The sequence below is a fragment of the Carlito syrichta genome, unplaced genomic scaffold (genome assembly GCF_000164805.1).
Source record: "Carlito syrichta isolate Samal-C Ts95f unplaced genomic scaffold, Tarsius_syrichta-2.0.1 Scaffold306928, whole genome shotgun sequence".
Lineage (NCBI taxonomy): Eukaryota > Metazoa > Chordata > Mammalia > Primates > Tarsiidae > Carlito > Carlito syrichta.
This window is the reverse complement of record NW_007251024.1, coordinates 97,173-118,348: the sequence shown is the minus strand read 5'-3', so window position 1 is coordinate 118,348 and position 21,176 is coordinate 97,173. Positions and strand designations below refer to the sequence as shown.

The 21,176-nt window shown below is 35.4% G+C and overlaps 1 protein-coding gene across 4 annotated transcripts; it reads right to left on the bottom strand.

Moving 5' to 3' along the window:
• Positions 1–2,247: 2,247 nt before the first annotated feature.
• SPDL1 (spindle apparatus coiled-coil protein 1) lies at positions 2,248–20,588 on the bottom strand. 4 transcript variants are annotated; one of them, XM_021715252.1, is made up of 12 exons: positions 20,384–20,567; positions 17,357–17,428; positions 16,965–17,141; positions 15,000–15,194; positions 14,272–14,421; positions 14,079–14,177; positions 13,878–13,988; positions 11,796–11,936; positions 9,579–9,694; positions 8,808–8,995; positions 5,068–5,410; positions 2,248–2,802 (listed from the first exon to the last, which is right to left on the bottom strand). In XM_021715252.1, the coding sequence occupies exons 3-12, from the start codon at positions 17,085–17,087 to the stop codon at positions 2,655–2,657; spliced, it is 1,614 nt and encodes a 537-aa protein (XP_021570927.1). In that variant the 5' UTR covers positions 17,088–17,141; positions 17,357–17,428; positions 20,384–20,567; the 3' UTR covers positions 2,248–2,654. The 4 variants fall into 4 exon arrangements, with proteins under 4 accessions (XP_021570927.1, XP_008061728.1, XP_021570926.1 ...); XM_008063537.2 differs by lacking the exon at positions 17,357–17,428 and having other exon boundaries at positions 20,384–20,588; XM_021715251.1 differs by lacking the exons at positions 2,248–2,802; positions 17,357–17,428 and having other exon boundaries at positions 4,674–5,410; positions 20,469–20,567.
• Positions 20,589–21,176: the final 588 nt, after the last annotated feature.

Genomic DNA, 21,176 nt, shown 5'->3' with positions numbered 1-21,176 from the left:
GCTGTATTGCTACTCTCTACATGCCTCAGGAAGCCTAAAAAATCTTAGTCTAGAGATGACAAAAATGTATAAAGCCCCCAGGTAGCTTCTTGTTTCCCTCTCTCTGTTCTGATAGCACTTTGTACACCATGATATTACAACTTCTACCACCCTTTTTTTCATCATCTACCAACATCTGTGACTTTGGACAAGTAACAACTTCTCTAGGGCCTTGATTTTCTCACCTTCAAAATGGAAGTAAGTATACTATCTAATTCAGAGATGCTGGGAAGGTTAAATGTGGTAAGGCATGAAAGGGCCTGGAAGAGTATCTAGCACAATAGATTTACTCAAATGTTAGCTATAATAATTACCAATAATACCACCACCATTACTCAACTACAAGAGTCTATTAAACTGTGAGCTCTGAGGATTTTTGTAACCCTAGCACATAGCTCATGTTGAAAGAAAGTGATCTACATTCTCTAATATGTAGTATGAATATGGTCACTCATTTGCTATTATCCTCAGGTTGAAATTATTATTTGTTCCCTAGTGACTTCAGCTACTTCTTTTTTTGCAAGATATATTGCTTAATATGAATACTGTAATTTCCTTAGAGTATGTTTCTGCAGGAAATTAAAACAAATGTTTATTACTTAACTTATTCAAATGTTAAATACACCTTCCTTTTATATATTTCAACAGACTTACGGAAGATACCCATTGGGATAATTTTATGGCAACTTGGCTGGCCACAGAGCTTAGGTATGTGGTAAAACATTATTCTGAATGTTTCTGTGAGGGTGTTTTTGGATGATATTAGCATTTAAATCAGTGGACTTTGAGTAAAGAAGTTTTCCCTCTCTAATGTGAATGGGCCTCATCCAATCAACTAAATTCCTGGATGAAACTAAAGAGACTGATCTCCCCCAGCACAGGGAAATTTTGCAGCACAAGGCCTTTGGACTTGAATGTCTACAACACGGTATCATCCCTGGGTATTCAGCCTGATTGCTTCGCTTAAACTCAACATTAGCTCTTCCTTTCCCTGGGTCTCTAGTCTGCCAGCCCACTCTGCAAATCTGGACTTGCCACCAAATCACGTGAGTCAACTCCTAAAAATAAATCTCTTTCTAGCTCTCGATATATACACGTCATATTCATTCTACTTCTCTAGAGAACCCTAATTCACCCATCTACAAAATATATATGTGAAATTAAGTTATGAGTCAACCGATAATCATTTAAATGAAAACAGAAGTCTTTGATACTCCTTGACACACTCAAGGTTACATACTGATAAACTCATCATTCATTGAAAACATCATTACGCTGGTTGGGTGCAGTGGTCACACCTGTAATCCCGGCACTTTGAAAGGTCAAGGCAGGTGGACTGCTTGAGCCCAGGAGTTTGAGACCAGCCTAGAGACCCTGCCTCTACAAAGAAAAAAAAGAAAAGAAAAGAAAAGAAAATTAGGCATGTGCCTGCAGTTGCAGCTACTCAGGAGGCTGAGGCAGAAGGACAGCCTGACCCCAGGTGGCTGAGGCTGCAGTGAGCAGTGATCATGCCACTGCACTCCAGTCTGGGCAACAGAGTGAGACCCTGATTGGAAAAAAATAAAGAAGAAAATATTGTTAAGTTGAAAATACATTTAATACACCTAACCTACCACAAACCATAGGCCAGCCCACCCTAGCTTAAATGTGCTCACAACACTTACACTAGCCTACAGTTGGGCAAAATTATACAACACAAAGTCTATTTTATACTAATGTGTTGAATATCTCCTGTACTTTATTGAATACTGCACTGAAAGTGAGAAACAGAATGGTCATATGGGTACTTAAAGTATAGTTTCTACTGAGTGCATACTGCTTTTGCAATATCATAAAGTCAAAATATTGTAAGTTAAACTATTGTTAAGTCAGAAACAGTATGTATATGAGCATATACATAATTATATAAATAAAATTATACATAAGATATATTAAATTATATGTAAGAAAATTAAGAATTCCTGAAGGTTTTCTTTCCCTTCTTTATTTACTTTTGATAACATCCTGTCATTTATACTATAAAGAGTAAGAAAAGAGAAAGGGAAGAAATAATTGCACTTTTATTTTAAATTCCAAAACTACTCATTTCATGTGAGACATAAAATTTAAGCCACGTATATAAGCACAAAGACGAACATAGGTGCTCTCAATACTGACAAAATCATGAACTATATAACATATACTTTTAAATCAGGTTTCCTATTTTTATAAAACAGTGAAAAACTAAGTTCATTTAAAAAGTATATAGAAAAATATAATAATTTGGGTGTTCTCTTCTCAAACATATGGTTTTGAAGGTAGGTTACTTAAGTGTTTACACCAGTAAAAATCTATATACAATGCAGCAAATAGATTTACATTCACTGTAACATTTTCCTTCAGTTATTAGTTTATTGACTGCCATAGAAGCTCCTTGAAGAGTCATCACTTAAGGAATTCTCCAGGTTAGGAATCACAACCAAACTTTGAACACTTAGTCAAAAAAACATGTAAATGCCAGGTCCTAGCACAATGAACAGATGTAAATAACCTAGAAGGGTGGAATACGCCAAATAAAGACGATCTTAACTAAGCACCATGGTAAGAGGCACTGTACTCTTATTAAAGAAAAGTCTTTACTGTTGAGGGCACTGGGTCTCTGGAGTTGATTTGGAAGACACGTATAGAATAGGGTGTAATTTCTTACAAGTTTCCTTTTCCAATTTGCTTGCAGTTTCTTTTCCTTCTTTAACTTCTGTTTGAAGCTTTGATTCAGCAGCTAACCTACAGGCATTAAAGCATCCACTCTGAATTTAAACGTGGTTAAGGAAAATTAAAGAAACAAACCCCTAATATAAGGGGCCTCCAATGAGGCATCGTGATATCCCAATGACATCAATGAACTGGATTTGATATGCAAAAATGTTATACATTTTTTAATGCATACAAGGAAAAATATTATAGTTGACTCTAATGCCATTAAGAATACTTAGTCACTGACTCTGAGAGAAATTTTCATTATCAATAGGGTCATTTTTTTTTAAAGTTCAAAGAGTATCTTTAAGGTTGATAAAAAGTCACAGCAAGACCTTAATTACAGAATTAAAATATAATGGGGCATCTATCATGATAAGCACAGCTAACACAAAAATTAAAATGCTAGAGCAATATTTTAGCATTAACATGACACACAAAAAGCTAAGTTCAAGATAAAAATAACATGGAATCCTGGGCTGCATGAGTGGTTGTCTATTTGTCTCATATTTTAAAAACAGAGTTTCAACTAGCATAAGAGTTAAAGAAAAAATAAAAAGTAGAGATATTTTAAAAGGCCTGTGAAAATTCTTTAATAACAAGAGCATCAATTAGATTTATAAAGCATGCAATAGTGAAGTTCCCTGTAAAGCCCATATTTATTGTTCCAAAATTATCTTAGGATATGTGCCTAAGTTAAGCATGCAGAAAACAAAGGTTGGAAACATCTTAAGTTAGCAGATGGACACACACACACACGCACACAAATAAATGTTTTGTGGTATTTTATTTGTTTTTGTTTAACTAGCAAGACAAAGTTCCCAACATGCTACTTAATTTGAATCAAACAATTAGCTACATACATTGCTTAAGTCATTTTTATCCAGTAAAAAAAAGGCAGGAAAAAGAAATGAAGACAACACAGATACCAAGGCTGGCACGTATCAATTCTGGAAAACCACCTCTAGAAATATATACTGGTCAAGCACACTTACATCATGAATCACAGATAAACAGTCACAATCTGCTGAATTCATTTAAGAACTATTTGGAACCATGTATATGTGGGCAGGTGTCACTAATTTGAAGTTACTTTTTCCTTAAGAAATCAAGCTTTTATTTTATGTGACTTATATTTTATCTCATTAAATAAAAACTTGAGGAAAGGAGTAATAAAATACTTTTCCTTATACTAACAGTAGTTAACATTGTCAAAGTGCTTTCATTGTTGAGTAGTATATTTAATAGCATGAAGACTTGAAGAGAAAGCAGATAAAACACACAAGGAAGCCCTTTTGCATAAAATGGGTTGTGTCTTTCTCTTCCGAATCAGATGTACATTAGTAAACTGTCTTATTAATCTGTATTCCTCTAAGACGGATGTAGCCCTAAGTAGCGCCTTAAAGATCTCACTTCATAGGACATAATCCAAGCTAGCTATTGTCACATCGATATGCTTAATGTTTTAAATGTCTACAGATACTTATTTTCAATGCATCTATCAGTCCATTGCATGCAAATATCCTTCATCATTCTTTTACTTTCTCTGGTTTCTTCATTTACTTCTTTTTTCATCTCATTCCATGTACATCCAGAACTCTACCCTCAGCCACTGTTACCGACCTTCCCCTTTCATTCACTTTCTCTTACCTTCTGACCTCTATTAATGTTCTGTTATTAAAGGAGAAGGCCTTTGGGACATCAATTCCTTCATATACACATGCCTGACACCTTCATTTGGTCACAAACTCAATTATGCAAAAACTAGACACTTTCAAGTTTTGGAAACAATGAAAATGAATTGGCTTTGACACGTAAATTTGCTAAAATAGGTATCAAAGTCATCTTGAAAGTTCAGAATAAGCTACTTCAAAAGCCATTAAAAATTCACCAGAGTTTTCTAGAAGGCTGAAATTTCTTAGACTACTAGAAAGCCCTTTGAGAAAGTAAGTTAATTTTTACTTCATGGCTATGCATGAACCAGGAGAAAAATAACAGTACATTTATTCAAACCAACAACATATTCAGAGATGTATTAGACTGTAAAATCTCCTTTCATGAAATAGGAATGGATAACTTTTAAATGATTCCCTTATTCAGGAGTCCTTTTTCCTGACAATCATTTTAGTCTTTCTTAAGGTTCTAGAAAAGTTGAAGGCAGGCAGATGAAACTGAGGAATCACACTGCATGCAATACTAAGAAAACAGATAAAGAGGCAGATAGCACAGTTCATGCAGCGAGAGAAGAGAGATGGAGAGGCCTGTTGGTTGCCTGGAAAAAAAGGGGGCACTAACCTGGGAGAGTTAGGGGTGTTTCCACTTCGTTCACTTAAGGTTTCAGTGTCAGCAGGAACTCCGAGCTTTACACATTTTTTCTCCTTCTTCAGCTGTGTATCCATGGGCAGACTTTTGGGAGGAGAGAGATTGACTACTGTTGTGTTTGTAGAAACCAATTTTCCTAACCACAAATTGTTATCTTCTAAAATGTTAGGACAGGACTGTGTCTCCTCCTTCTGAGGTGGTAATCTACAAACTTCTTCCCTGACAGTGCTGTTGCTGGCACAGGCATCCTTAGGGGTGGTTACATCCATAGGCAGCACCTCACGCCGCTTTTTGAGTACAGGCACTTCAACTGTCTCTGAGAATAAAGTTCATTAAAAAATCCAGTCAGTCAGTGTGGCAATTTCTGAAAGAACTTGAAATTGACCTTCCATATGACCCAGCAATTCCCCTATTGGGAATACCTGGAGGAACTCAAATCATTCTACAAAAAAGATATCTGCACACATATGTTTGTTGCAGCTCTATTCACAATAGCAAAAACATGGAACCAACCATGTTGCCCATTGAAGCTGGACTGGATAAAAAAATGTGGTACATATACACAATGGACTATTATGCAGCCATAAAGAAGGATAAACATATGGACTTCGCAGCAACTTGGATGGATTTAGAGTCGATCATACTCAGTGGTCTAACACAGAAACAAAGAACAGAGTACCATATGCTCCCACTCATCAGCAGACCTTGAGCAATTATAATACTATAAGAAAGGGATTGGCAATAGTGGGAACTGTCAGGGGAACGGAGGTGGGATTGGCAGTTGAGGGAAACTGCTAGGGGAGGGAGAGGCATACCTCATCAACAAGGGTACCTGCATATTCAACGTTGTATACCCAACCCTGAATCGTATCCCACATCTTAATTTAAAAAAAAAAAAAAATCCAATCAGTGGAAGAAAATCAACAGCAGGAATAGAATTAAATAAATCTATCATTTTTTTCCTCTTTTAAAATCCACTTATTACCCACTGAAATATATCATTTCTAACTTTTGGTTTCTTTATTATCATGTAATCTTTAAAAAGTACGTGTTAAGGTTTATTTGGCTATATATTTTTCCTTGAGAACTCAGTATTTTGACTATAGAAATGAACACTTTATCTTCTGGTGTTCTGATAAAGGGGGTTGAGGTTTCTTAAAATCTCAGCATGGAGATGAGGATATAGCAAAGAAGAGTCCTGGTTCAAATCACAGTACTACTACTTAGCAGCTGGGTGACCTTAGGGAATTATTTAACTTCTCTGAGTTTCATTTCTTTGTCTGTGAAATGGGTATTGAAAGGACAGACTGAGAGTTGGAAGCCATTTTTCATCTTGTTCTTAAACCCTGACACAATGATGAGAAAGTAGAAGCTATGTTTTTGGAGTAATGCATACATTAGGTAAAATTAACTTTACTGACTTTGTCCTTTCAGAGATACAGACTTCCTAATGCCAGAGGTATCTCATAGTGGCAATCAAGCTTGCCTAGAGTAAAGGGAATTTACAAGGCCTAAGACATCATGCATTGAGCAAGGATTGTAGAAGTCACGAAACTTATAATTACAAAAATTATAATCGCTCAGAAGGGGAGCAGTTGGGGAGATTCTATCTTCCAGTAAATTGGGTGCTATCTACAGGGAAGTTAAGGATCCCCCAAAGTTACCCACTGGGAATGCATAGGAGATAAGGGGAAGTGCACCCTCCATTAGCTCTAAGGAATGTCGTTCGGGAAGGTACAGGAGTATTAGAATCCTTGTCATGCCCTTCTCTAGGGGCTAGGATAATATGGACAGACATTAAGGAGTCTCTGTCTCACAGGATCTCCAAGACATCTGCAGGTGGTCAATTAGGAAGTCACGGTAGTCACATCTACCTAACTGCAACATCTCTAGGGGAGAGGATTTAAGACAGGACTCAGGGGAGCTACAGGGCCACACTCACCTAGAGTGTAGGCCCGCTCCCTGTCTGTGGGGAGCAAAATTTTCTTAAATAAATCTTATCTTCTTTCATCTCTTTGTGTGTTGCAATTCTTTGCATTACTTGGATCTCTGGGTTACCAGCACATACCTCCGGCACGCAGGCTCTGGCGGTGCTGTGCCCTTGCGCCTCCCTCTCCATCCATTCCTCCACCCTTACCCTATCCGTGCCCATGTCCTAACAAGGATTAAAATTAACTACTTCACTTTGTATTGTGAGTTATGAGGGTGAAATGATAAGAATAGGTCAAACTCTAAATGTTGACAATTTATGTCTATTAGCCCCACCTACAAAATATATTCAGAATCTGACTGCATTTATGATGGCTACCTCCCTAGTCCAACCACATTATGTGTCATCACAGACTCCTGCAATGCCTTCTATCCTCAGGGACTAATACCATCCTATCATCTATGCAGCTCAGTTACATAGTCACTGAATTAACTGCTCTAATATCTTACCCACTCTCACATCAATGTGTGTTTCATTTTCAAAACCAAAATGTGAGTGGAGTCTGAGGAACCACGGTAAGAGGAGAGGCTGGTGTCCTAGTTCTACACTGCTGCTTTTAGATCTTTATTTTCCCTTTCTCCTGCACTGCTCCTTTGAAACCACATATCTGGAATCACTACACTGCTTCCTGTCTCTTTGCTGCGTTCAGTTCAGCAGACCTTTCAAATTCATGATGGATAATTTCTAATCAGGAAAGCCTGTTAGAATCAGGGAAGAAAAAAGAAGAAAGAGAAGCCTCTTAAATTTGTACAAAAATCTTCCTATTTTTGAAAACCTACCCTTCTATTGGTGAGAAGCATGGCAGTTCAATGAGACAATAATAAAAAAAGGCTTAGGCATGTGAAGAGTGTAGAGGCAAAAACTGGTTGTAAATCCTTAATCTAAAACACATAACAATACTTTTTTGGGAAGGGAGTGTTGTAGAACCAGCAAAGTCTTAGACTTCTTTACATTTGGCCTTTTATTTTTAAATGTATACGTAGTAAAATTCACTCTTTGTGGTCTATAACATGCAGAGATTGTAGGGCTAAGCTGTTTGTTATCTCAGTGATTGGACTTGCTAGATAGATATTCCCTAACATCTTACTGTTTTTCCTTAACACAAGAATTCCAAATCTTTAGTTGGAACATGGGCCCCTAAGAATCAGAACTATCTTTCTCAGCCTGTCCTGCAGGCAGATGAGGCCACAGGACTAGATTCTGCTCAGTGGGACGGCAGCAGATCAACACACAAGCAGCCTGAGCTCCAACACTGGAGTGCTCCACCAGTCCTGAATTGCCTTCTCCAGACTTTAATCATGGGGAGGAATAAATTCCTATCTTTTTTATGTCCCCATTATTTCAGATTTTCTATAAACAGTCCTAACTAGTATAGGTCCCAAACATCAGCTACTTCAACAAAATTAAACTCTTTGGTATGACATAAGATACTACAATCTTAAATGGAGAGTCTCAAATGTCAAGTTTCTACTATACAGTATGATGAATTTAGATGTCCAAAAATAATACCTATTATATTCATGCACACCTACTATTCAGCTGTCTTTGAATTTCTCTATACATTTTACATCAGCAAATCTGCTTTTTAAACTATAGCTACACAACCACAAATGAGTCTGTCACAGGATTTGCATAAAACTATAGTAAGAAAACAATTTGATATAATTTCTCAGAATTACTCATGCATGATTTAAAAGACAAAAAACATATGAGACATTCATACCTTCAGGTTCATACTTCAATTTCATTTCATCTAGTTTAGCTCTTAGTTTCATATTCTCACTTTCTGAAAGCTGGAGGCATCTTTCATTTGCAAAAAGTTTTCGCTCGATATCCAGAGCACGCTGGCTCTCAAATAATGCTTTCATCCGCTGTATGGACAATTCACCTTTAATGCTTTCATTTTCTTTGCTATAAAAATAAAGAAAGGAGAACCAAAGAGTATTAACATAGCATATAATACAAATAAATGTAGTGGTGTAAATATTTTACTGCATACTTGAACTTAGTTAAAAATGCATTTCTCTAGGGTTTTCAGTAACAAAGAAACAATAAACAATTACAATTACAACAAGCTCTAACAATAGTACTCCCAAATTAAAACGCACGCATTCTTTAAAGGAAATGGACAAATGAGGGAATATTCTTTTCCAAATTTATTTATGCACAAATAAATTTCTGTAAATTTTAAATTATGTAATATTTATTCTTGAAAATTTTCAGTTATAAGAACATTTTCTATGTTAAAATTCTTTTCATTTACCAATATAAAGGGCTAAACACAAAGACATATAAAAACATTCAATAATGCTTTGAAAATAATCAGTAATTATTAGATCTTGAATAAAACTCATATACTACACAAAGATTTTTGTTGCCTTTCTTTTCTGGAATTTTGTTTCAGCAATTTCAAAGTTAAAATTTGCAGTCACTAACACTACTATTGTAAGCAAGTAAAGTCTCCTCCTTTCTATCCACCAACCTGGATACTTACTTTAAGTTATCAAGCTTCATCTGCAGTAAATCTGTATAATAGGTGTTATCTTCCAGAGCTAGTTGAAGAGCGCCGGAACTGGTTGAAGGTTTAGATTCCACACTTTCATATAAATTCTTTAAAAAGCAAAATTTCTTGTAACTTGATAAATTAGGTTAGTCTATATTTACTAGTAATAATACCACCAGTGCTTATTGAATAATTATCATTTGGCATGCTCTATGCTAAGAACTACCCATTTAACTCATTTGCTTTCTGAAATAGGTCAAATAATTAGCATTCTTCTCTTACAGGTAAGAGAACTGGTTCAAAATGCGATAGGAAAGTAAATCATGAAGACAGAATCCAAATCCAAATCTGACTCCAAAGCCTATGTTCCTAACCACACCCACATGCTCTGGTCTCCCTCTTCTGGCTTTTCAACTGGAAGAAATAAATGCTTCCTGGGTTGAATTCTGGCCTTTATGATGAAGTGATACACTGGAAAAATATTTTTTAAAAGAGGAGATCTTTAAATTTATTTTTGGTTTCCTTCTGAAATTATTATTTTTTAACTTTGCTGGCAAGTATGTACAGCAAGATCTTCTGAGATTCTATATGGAAACTCTATACATTTCTCTAGGGGTGGGGAAGTAAATCTGCTTAAAAACTTGCAAACAACTTCAGAGACTGTAAATGAAACCCCCTGGTTTAAAACCATAATTTTCAAAGTATAGTTCTGAGTCCAACGGTGGACCACATATGTCTGCCAATTGACATACTGCAAATTTAACCAAAATTGCAGACCTTTCAACAGTTTTTATGAGACACAAAAATAGTCATGTAAACTTACAATTTTATAATACACTAATAATACAATTTAGAATGCCTGAGAGGTTAATATTTATAAAAATTTGCCATTTATAAACTTTACTTAATTAGAAGATATCAAGCTCCCTAAGTTAAATCTATAAAATTTTAAATATAATGTAATTCTAATACAAATAACCAACAAGCTTTCTTTTGGGTACTAGTCAAGATGTTCATAGAGAAAAATAAACATGCAAGAATAGTAAAACATTAAAAATGAAGAGGTATGGTGAGGAAATAGACTTAACAGACAAAACACTACAAAACTTCTATAATCAAAACTGTGGTACTGACACACAGATAAGCAGACTGATAGAGCAGAACAGAAAACTCTAGAAAGAGACTCAAGTACATACGGACATATGGAACTTAATATATGATAAAGGTGGCACCTCAAGTCACTGGGGCCATGACTGACTTTTTAACAAATGATACAGGGACAACCACCTAGTTATTTGGAAGAAGAAAGAATTAGATTTATACCTAAAATCATATTAAAAAAAAACTTCAATCTCCATCAGATCTCTAAAGGTGAAAGTGAAACAACTACTAGTAGAAAATATGGGTGAATTCTACACACACACACACACACACACACACACACACACACACACACACACACACACACACACATAAATACTTACATAAATACCACTGCCCACTAAAAGAAACCAATGGTCCTCGCAAAAAATGCTGATTCCAGGGCTGGGGCAAGTAAGCTAGAAATACCTTGTTGTGACAGAAGTACTCAAAGGAAGTACTCAAAGAATTATGTGCCAGAAAATAAGGAAGTGCTCCCACTGGCCAAATCTGGGACAATTTGAGTATCAGAGTGAATAAAGAATGTAATGTGTTGTAACCCATAGGATGAAATAAGAATCCATGGGGCTATAATGATGTAAGTAAATGAATGAATTTGTAAGGAAAAAGATTCTTTCCCAACTCTGTATTAGAATTTCAACCAATACACATAGAAGAAATGATAGAATTACCATTTGGCAATCATCACAGAATTATTTGTTTCAGGCAAGAATCATTAATGGATGTTCACATATACAGAGAAACTATGCATATACTTAGTCTCAAAGTATGTCCCCACGAGATATTTATTAATATTTTTAACTTAAAATACAAACCAAATTTTAAGGTATTCAAATCTTAAATTCAAATCAAAATCTGGCCGGTTTTTAAAAAATTTTAATCACTTCAGGGGTACAAAAGGTTTTCAGTTACATAGATGCATTGTATAGTTGTGAGGAAGTCTGGGCTTTAAGCATATCCATCACCCCAGTGAGTGCACACTGCACTGGAGATGTGATTTTTCATCCCTCTCCTGTGGCTGCATTTTTTAACAAGTGTTACACATACCTTAAATTTCTCCAAATTTCTAATTTCACCTAAGAGATGTTTTATTTCACCATTCTTCTGCTCCAACATGGCAAGCAACCGTTCCTGCTGCTCAAATTCAGTTTGAGACCCTTTTATCTGTAGCAGTGTGGCGATTTGTAACTAGAAAAATAGAATTACCCCCCTAATAAAATAAATGAGAGGAAGGGTCTAATAACCATATTTTTGATATAACTCATATTTTGTACTGTATTACTTTGAACTCATTTAGGAAACTAATTAGTTATTTCTAGTCTAATGATTTGAAAACATAAATATCAATTCGCTTTGTTGAACACATCTGAACACTTATTTTGACTATTTATGAATGATAACCAAAGTCTGTCACATAATTATTTGTACTTTTGTGAAACAAAATTGAACTGCATGGCTGTGGTCTGAAAGCCCATCATTTACCTGGTAAATAAGCTTGGCCAAATGTTGCCCACTACTCACCATATGCACTAGCTCTCATTAAGGGTATGATGCGTTTTCTCAAAAATTTTAATTAACCTTAATTAAGTGGGAAAAAGTATTAAGCTACTCACAGTCATAAATGTGAGATTCACAAATGACAAGGACAGAAAGCAAAAATAAGAGGTTGTTTAAGGATACTGGGGCAATCTTCAACATAACATGCTTTAATTGTTTTAAAGCAGCACTCAACTTACCTAATATGACTTCCCCTAAATCTGGAGTTGCATAGCAATCAGAAGGAAATTAACTAGACTCTAAACCTAGCATTCATTTCTGCCTTTGGAAATATATGGGGTTGAAAAAAGTGTCAATTAGCTTAAATATAGTTTTGAATAAAGCAAGCAATGATATGAAGCTATAGGTATGTCTATGAGGAAAAGGGAATAATGACTTTTAACATTTTTAAGGATATCCTTTTTGTTCCTGTTTCAGATTGGAGACTAGGCACATTGAGCTTAAGACGAATCAGAAGGTTTCTAATTCTAAAGATAGTTTGAGACCTCATGGAACATTGGAAGATTAAAGTAGCCCAACAAATACTATAAGAAAGCAAAGAGTAAATGTGAAAAATTTAGAGAAATCACTCCCAGATAGGAAAGAGTCTCAGTAAACCATGCAGCATAGTCTGGAAATCCTTAGAAATTAAACTCACAGTTATTGTTCATGAAACATGTACTTATTTTCCAAGTATCCATGTAAGTATTTACTACACTGTCATTTAACTTCAGGAAAATTCTAAGAGGCAGGTTCTATCATCTCATGTTATAGATGAGGTAAATGATGCTCTGAAAAGTTAAAATACTTGTCCAGGGTCACAAAGATAGCAAGTGACAGAACTATGATTCAATCCCAAGTTCATCTGATTCCCAATTTTAATCACTGAACCTGTGGGATTTCTTGGGTAAAACCCACCATCCTCAATAAAAGGAGGGAAGACTTTCCAAATCCAATGACTACCTCAGAAGAGTCAGCACATAGATGAGGGTTTGGGGTCTAAGGACTGGTATAATAGTGGAAGCTTTTTAACTTACACAAGTTTTTGTTACCTCTTATTTGACTAGAATGATGAAGAGCAAAACCATTAAAATTCAAAGGGCCTACATGATTGACTTGAGGAGTTATAAGACAAGGGGACCATGAACAACCCAAATTTCATTCTCTTATATGCCTCTAGGAGAGAACAAAGGAATTATGAGGGTGCTGGTTTTAGCTGAAGTAGGAACCTAGGGCTATGCTTAGAAAGGCCAGGAGTAAGAAATAAATACTTTTTGATTTTTTTTTTCTATTTCACCAAGAAAGGTATTAGATCTCCCTGGCAAGGCTAGTAGGCAACCATTAAAATAAACAAAAACTCAATAGTTGCTAAATATACTATTACTAAATATTTATTCCAAGATTAATTTTTTAAAAATATAAATGGATCTTTTAACCAATTAAAAAACACTGAGTTTTTTAAAATCATACAGTCCTAGAAATAACTATATTAGTACTTTCCTTGCAGGAAAAGATGGTTTCTTTGATATATTTGGACATGCAATGTTAACACAAAATAGGGTTAATAAATCCTTGATAGTGACAATGTTATACCTTCATTCTCTGCATCTGTTCTCTATTAAATACATTTTGCTTCTTTAGTGACTGATATTTGACTTTCATACTGATAAACTGCCGTTCCAGTGCCGCTCTTCGATCTTCCACCTACAAAATATTAACATGTTTAATTGTTCTTGTAGCAAATGAAATACCAATTTAATCCATTTAAATCATAGAATTCTTATACACAAATACCTCTGCAAATAAAGAGTTGCCTTTACTATTGGGATCCAAGGCTTGCTGAAGTGCCTGGTCCAACTGCACCTGAAGATCTTGATTTACTACACGAGCTTTCTAAATTCAGAAGAAAACCATTTAGCTAGTAGAGATTAGATTAGCAAGAAAACAAGTTAAATAAGAAAAGATAATGTTACTGTGATCATAATACCTCTAGGGCATTATAGTAAGAAACTGCTTCTTTCTCTCGCTCCTCTTTTTCTTCTTTCAGTCGGTCTACCTGGCGCATTAAGTTAGTAATAAGAAGTTCTTGCTGTTCTTGTCTGTACTGTAGTTCATTCACTTTTTCTTCAAGGGTGGTCTAGTCAACAAGAATTAAAAGTGAGGAAATTCTCTTGAATAATCTTTCATTTAATAGCTGTGCTGTTTCGTTTATTTATCAGTGGTGGTTCACATCCAAACTAAAACTAAAGAACCAGTCAAAGGCTGTATATATTAAAATAATAGAAATTGCTAAATTTTTCAGCAGGACACAAAGGCTCTGGAGACTGCTTTATCCCCCTATAAATTTACAGCTTTAATTTTTAATTAACTTTAGTCTGCAATGAAAAAACTAAGTTCATAGGCATTTCAACTTCCACTGCACCAACATTTTATATGGGACTGTTATGACACAAACTAGGATCAGATTATATGCCTCTAAATTCTTCCAGAGGTTTCATTAAACTAAAGTCTGTCTTACATAATCATGTAATCTAAGGCTGTATCACGAATGAAGTCATCTACCTAAAAATTCTGTAAAACGTTTTTTAATTGGTTAGCTGAGAGTTAGGACAAAAATATTTCAGTCTTTAACTAGCTCTTAAGAATTCTTACAAAAACATGTAAAAATATGCAAGAACCCCCCCCACCCCAAGAAACATATGCCATAAAAATTACCTTCATACTCTCCATCTCTGCCAGCTCAATTTGAAGAGTCAGAACCTCGGAAGACATGCTTTCGTGTACACGTTCAGACTTTATCCGCAGTTCCTCTGATTTACAAGAGAGGAGCTCCTTCTGATGATCCACTTGGTGCTTCAGCTGCTTTTCACTAAGCCTGGCTTCATCTAATTCCACTTTCAGCTTTTCTATCTAAAGAAAAAAAGTCACAATCTTATAAAGTGAAAGGTATTTTCTTTTTGAAAAATATGACTGAATTGACTCAAACTTATTTATGATAAGATTATTGGGGTTGCCTATTTGGCCAAGGCTAGGCATCTTTTAACAGGACACGCCTTGCTTAATAAACACAGAATTAATACATACAAGTAATTAGAGTAGGGCTGGATGCCTTAGAAGCAATCTGAGAGTACTGTGCTGCCACCATTCAGCAACTGTGTGAAGAATGAGTGGCATGAAAAGAAACAATGGAAGCTGGCACCTGGTTAGAAGGCTACAGCAGGCATCTGGGGAGCGATGACAGAAGTCTAGACCAAAGTGGTAACAGCGTAGATAGAGGCTTTCTAGGTCAAGTTCTTAGAACTTGATGATGGATTAAATGTGAGAAATAAGAAAAAAAGATATCAACCACCAAATTCTGGCACAAGTGATTTGAGGGAATCAGTAAACTGAAAATATTTCACTAATTTACTCTATGCTCCACCAAAAAAAGCCATCTCCATAATTACTCTTCTCTCAGTCCCTGAATATTCCCTACATCACTATTTTTTGTTTAAGTAATGTAAGCTATGGCTAACATGAAAATAACACCCAGCAGGAGAAAAAATATCCCAACAGTCACCAGTGTCTCCAATCAGATTAGTTGCAGACGAGCTGGGTTACTATCTGCCAGAGTGGTATACAATAGATTCTATGTATTACACAAAAGATAGCTATGTTGTTTTACTGCATAGCAGAAAAAAATTAAACCAGTTCAAATATGTAATTTCATTGCTATTACTTAAATGAGAAAATTTAATTTTAAGAGTCAATTTCATGAGAAATTAAGTAACACTATAGGTGGGACACAAAATTAGAAAAATATAAGAAGATACTACACAAAAAAACTAAAAATTAGAAACCAGATTTCTGAAAAAACAGTACAAAAGTCAGGCAAGTTTTGGCAAACAGTCATCTGGAAAAGTCAGACTACAAGCTATACACGAAGGGAGCCATGACAAAAGTTCTGGATTCTTTAGAAGCAACCTGAAAGTACCAGATAGTTGGGAGTACCAAAAGGGAATGCACAATAACGAAACAACCATTTGTATTTATGTTTGCAATGAAGTCAATGTAACAGGTTTGAGATTAAGCACAGTGATTCAGTAACACAGCCTTTGGAGTCAGACAGCCTCAGTTCAAATACTGACTGACAAATTCTAGCTAATTGTGTCCAATTTACTCAATTTGTCCAAACACTGGCTCTCTCATCTATTATATGGAAATAATAGTAGCACTTCCTTACAGTTATTGTGAGAATTGGATCATATATATTAGTTTAGCTTCAATAAACAAACTATAAGTTGTCATTTCTAGCATACATTAAATTAGAAGAAACTACTGGTTTGCTTCACAGAATTACAAAGCATACCACTACTGCATAAAAACTAAAGGACTAGCCTTTCTGCAAGGAAACTGCTACCTTGCTATAAGTAAGGAGGCCATGATGGTCACTAAACTAAAACTTCATCCCAAATACTCAGCTACCAAAATTAAACAACTGTATTTAATTAGTAGAATATTATTTACATAAGTCCTTTAGGCAAGCTCCTGTTTTTCAGTGTTCCCACTCCTAATATTAAGATAACTAAGACTTTGATCTTGCCTATTTTGCATAGCTGGTACTTAAGAAAATCTTCAGCTAAAGTTTACAAATGGCTACATAAACATGGAATATTATTATTTGGAAACAGATATGCAAACCTTATTTTTCAGCTCATTCACTTCCTGTCCATGGCTTCTGTTTAGTTGCTCTTCTAATTGCTCTTGGTGCATTTTTTGTTGTTGTTTAACAGCTTCACATTCACAGCTCAAACTTTCTAACATTCGACTCTTGAGTTCAACTTCTCTTTGAAGAGTATATTTTTCTTGTTCATAATTCTGAAAACAGATCCAATTACAATTCAATTACATAAAAATAGCTTAAAGCCATTACTATAATCAGTTCTCACCTTCAAATATTTCATACCTATTTCATACATTTGCTGTTCTCCAAGAAATAACACATGTTAAACCTGGAATAACTTTGTAGCCAATGCGTCTTAAAAACTCCTAGGTATGTTTTGAGACTATGTTAAAGTCCATGCTAGGGACACCTACCTGCTTCTGTGCCCTGTCAGGAGAGTAAAAAGTGCTCCATGGTATGTCAACATATCAAGGAATCTCTGCTAGCCAAAAGAGATTTAATTGCACTTATGTTTTCCTACTGAAAAATATTAGTTTGATAGTGAGGTGCTCTGCTTGTAGCTCTGAACAAAATGAAGAATAATATAGGTGTAAAGGAGAATACTGAATTAACCCTTACTTTCAGAAAGCAGTCAGTCATTAAAGAAATGTTCACAAAATGTCTACCAGAATGAATAAGTGCTGAGATAAAAGGCTTAATTAAAAAGGCTTTTGCTTATTCACAGGGAAGTTTAGAGATTAAAAAAGGGTATCAGTTTGAACTTCTTCAACGAGCTTTAAAAAATAAGATAAAATAACATTCTATTAAATTAAATAAAAGGAAAAAAGACCTGAAACATTGAAATTATTCCCCTGAAACCATTCTATTTTAAAGGAAGGCAAAGAAAATTTAATTATTAAACTAACACTGAAACAAAACAAGATATTCTTCAAAACGATTACAATAATACCATGTATTATACGTATAACACAATTTTATTTTCTACTTTAGAGAGATTTGTAATCTTTACCTTAATGACTTGATATTAAATTCTTCTTTTGTTTTTTTTTTTTTTTTTGAGATGGCGTCTCATTTTGTCACCCAGGTTGGAGTGCAGTGGCATGCTCATGGCCACCCCAGTGTCGACCTGCTGGGTTCCAGCAATCTTTCCCCCACAGCCTTCCAAATAGCTGGAACCACAGGCACACGCCACCACACTCAGTTAATTTTTGATTATTGTAGAGCAGAGTCTCGCCAAGTTGCCTGGGCTGGTCTTGAACCCATGGGGTCAGGCAATCCACTCGCCTCGGTCTCCCAAAGTGCTGGGATTATAGGCTGAGCCACCAAGTCCAGCCAATAATAAGTTCTTAGTCCAGAACAGTCCAAAACAAAGGTTGCCATAATTACTTTTACCTAATACACACACACACATGCACACTCACATATATACATATGTGTGTGCATATATGTGATATGTGTATCATATGTATACCATATGTATATATGCATAATATATATCACATATATGCATGTACATATATATGAGAGAACCCCCCCAAAACTGGAATTATCTTTTGGAGAGCGGGCCCCCTTGTAGTTCACTTGGAATTTGTTCCTCAGGATCAAATGGTCAACCAAAGTTTTTATCTGGAAGTTCTGAGAGTGTTATATCACAATTTGCAGAAGAAACATCCCAAGTTGTGGCTAACAGGTGACTTCCACCATGACAACGCACCTACCCAAACTGCACTGAGTATTCAGCAGTTTTTGACCCAAAACAGCACAACCCCAGTGTCCCATCCTCCTATTCATCCAACCTCACCCTGAGTGATTTTTTTTTCTTTCTTTGGATGAAACTCAAAGGGGAAATATTTTGCCAATGTGGAAGACATGGAGGGAGAAAAAACGGCAGAAGCACTAAAAGGCATCAAAATTGACAAGTTCAAAAATTGTTTTGAGCAGTGGAAACAGCATCTCAATAGGTGAATTACATCAAATAGAGAGTGACTGAAGTTTATAACATGTAAGAATATATATTTTTTTATAAATAAGTTCCATTTTTGGGTACCCCCTCATATATAAGTGACTGACATTTAAACACGTAAGAACACACCATTTTTATAAAAAAGCTGTTTTTTTGAGGGTCTCCCCTCATATATCTGTGATTCACATACACATATGTACACACATATATATACACATATATTTTTTACCTGCAAGATTTAAAATGTTGAGATCCAAGTTTAAATATGTTAGTGAGCACTGACTGAATTATACTGATTTATTAATTCATTCTTTCAATAAACATCTGTGTGCCAGGCACTGGAAATGCAACACTGAACATGACAGACACAGTGCCTTCTGTCATGGAGCTTATAATCTACAGATAATTAGCAATGCAGAGAATTAAAACAGGTAATCACTGCAACTTTACGTTACACAGTTAGAACTGGCCTTTCTGCTAAGGTGATATTTAACTGAAACTTGAAGTCTGAGGACTCAATCCATGAACATCGAGGGGTGAACAATTCAGGGGAAGGCCGTACCTAGTGGAAAGCCTGTAAGGCAGGACTCGTATAACCAAAAATAAGGAAAGGTGGTTTGAGATGAGGTGAATAGTTTGGCAGGGGTCAGATGACATGGGGATCTACAAACCCAAGTAAGGAGCTCATATTTTGTTATAAATGTAATTGGAACCATTGTATGCTTTTTAGCAGGGCTATAATGTGATTTTTGGTATATTTTTCCATGACTCTTTGGTTGCTGTGTGAAGAATGAATAACATGAAAGGCAACAATGGAAACAGACATACAGTCAAGACAGCAGTCACCCAGGGAGAGATGACGGTAATCTGAATAGAGTGACTATACATAGATGCTTTGTAGGTCAAGTTCTAAAAACTCAATGAATTAAATGTGAGAAACAAGGGAAAGAAAGATGTAAAGCCCCTAGACGTTTGGTTCAAGCAACTAAATGAATGGTATTACATTTAATAAAAAAGCTAAAGAAACTGGAAGAGAATGTTTGGTCAATGAACAGGGAATCAACTATTTTGTTTATGTTAAGTTTGAGATGTCCATTAGTAGGCTGTTGAGTCCACAGATCCAGACTTCAGGAGAGAACAAAGGACTTGGTATGGTGTCATGGGATATTTAGATGTTATTTCGAGGTCTGAATCAAGTGAGGCAACCTAGGAAGAGTGTAGCCAAAACAAAATCTGGCGGTTAGTGTGGTAAAGATAGTACTCATAACTTGAGTTTTTAAACTGGGAATATATTGGTTTGAAAGAATATCATGAATTCATTGAGTTCATTTTCCTTTAATGGAGATGTGGGTGGGTAGGAACTCGACCTAAAAGCTCCAAAAAGAATACAATAAGATTAATAATGATTACTAAATAAGACAAGTCTTCAATAGCTAAGCACACCCTTGTAGACAGAGGAATCCAGAGTCCTACCTCACTCAGTGTCATCATTTCATTACGACATTTGTCCAGTTGATTCTGCAATTCATTCTGGCTCTCTAATAGTTGTAAACCATACTGTGCGGCCTTTAATCGCTCTTCTTCAACCTCTTTGAGCTTGGAACGAAGATTTATAATTATATCTTCCTCCATGTTCTATTCTTGGTTTTTGGCCTACCCTAAATAGAGGAAATAAAACCACTTAAACAAAAAACTCCATGCAATGGTATCAGTAACAGAAGAAATATATCTACTCAATACTACTGTTATATATGAAGACACAGTATTAAAATCTTCCTGACTTAGCCAAATTTGCATCCTTGCTCCAAGAACAAGAATTTTTCTGAGGATTCTGTTATCTGATTTAAGATAAAATAAAAAAGAATAGAAATATATTTAATTTTGCCTCTAAATCATTAAGGAATTGTTCAGTTGCTATATGCCAAGCTTCCTTAAATACTAAGGTAGGGTTAGTCTCATAACTGTACCACTATCCGTTTAATCAAAAGTTGAGAACAATGAAAGAAACTTTTCAGTAGCATCACTTCTACTTAAAACATAAAAAGGAAGCTTTGAATGAGGTTCATAAGATAAAACAAGAAATATCAATGTCTGATTTTTCACAAGTGTTAACTTCCTAAACATTAAAACTGCTTTCTTAAAAAGAGACTCACTAGTATTTTCCTAGTTATTCATGAGAGCATGCAAAATAGAAACCATATTCAGAGGAATTAAAGGACATGCTTTCATTCTAGATTTTCAAGCAAACACTTAAGTATTAAAGAAA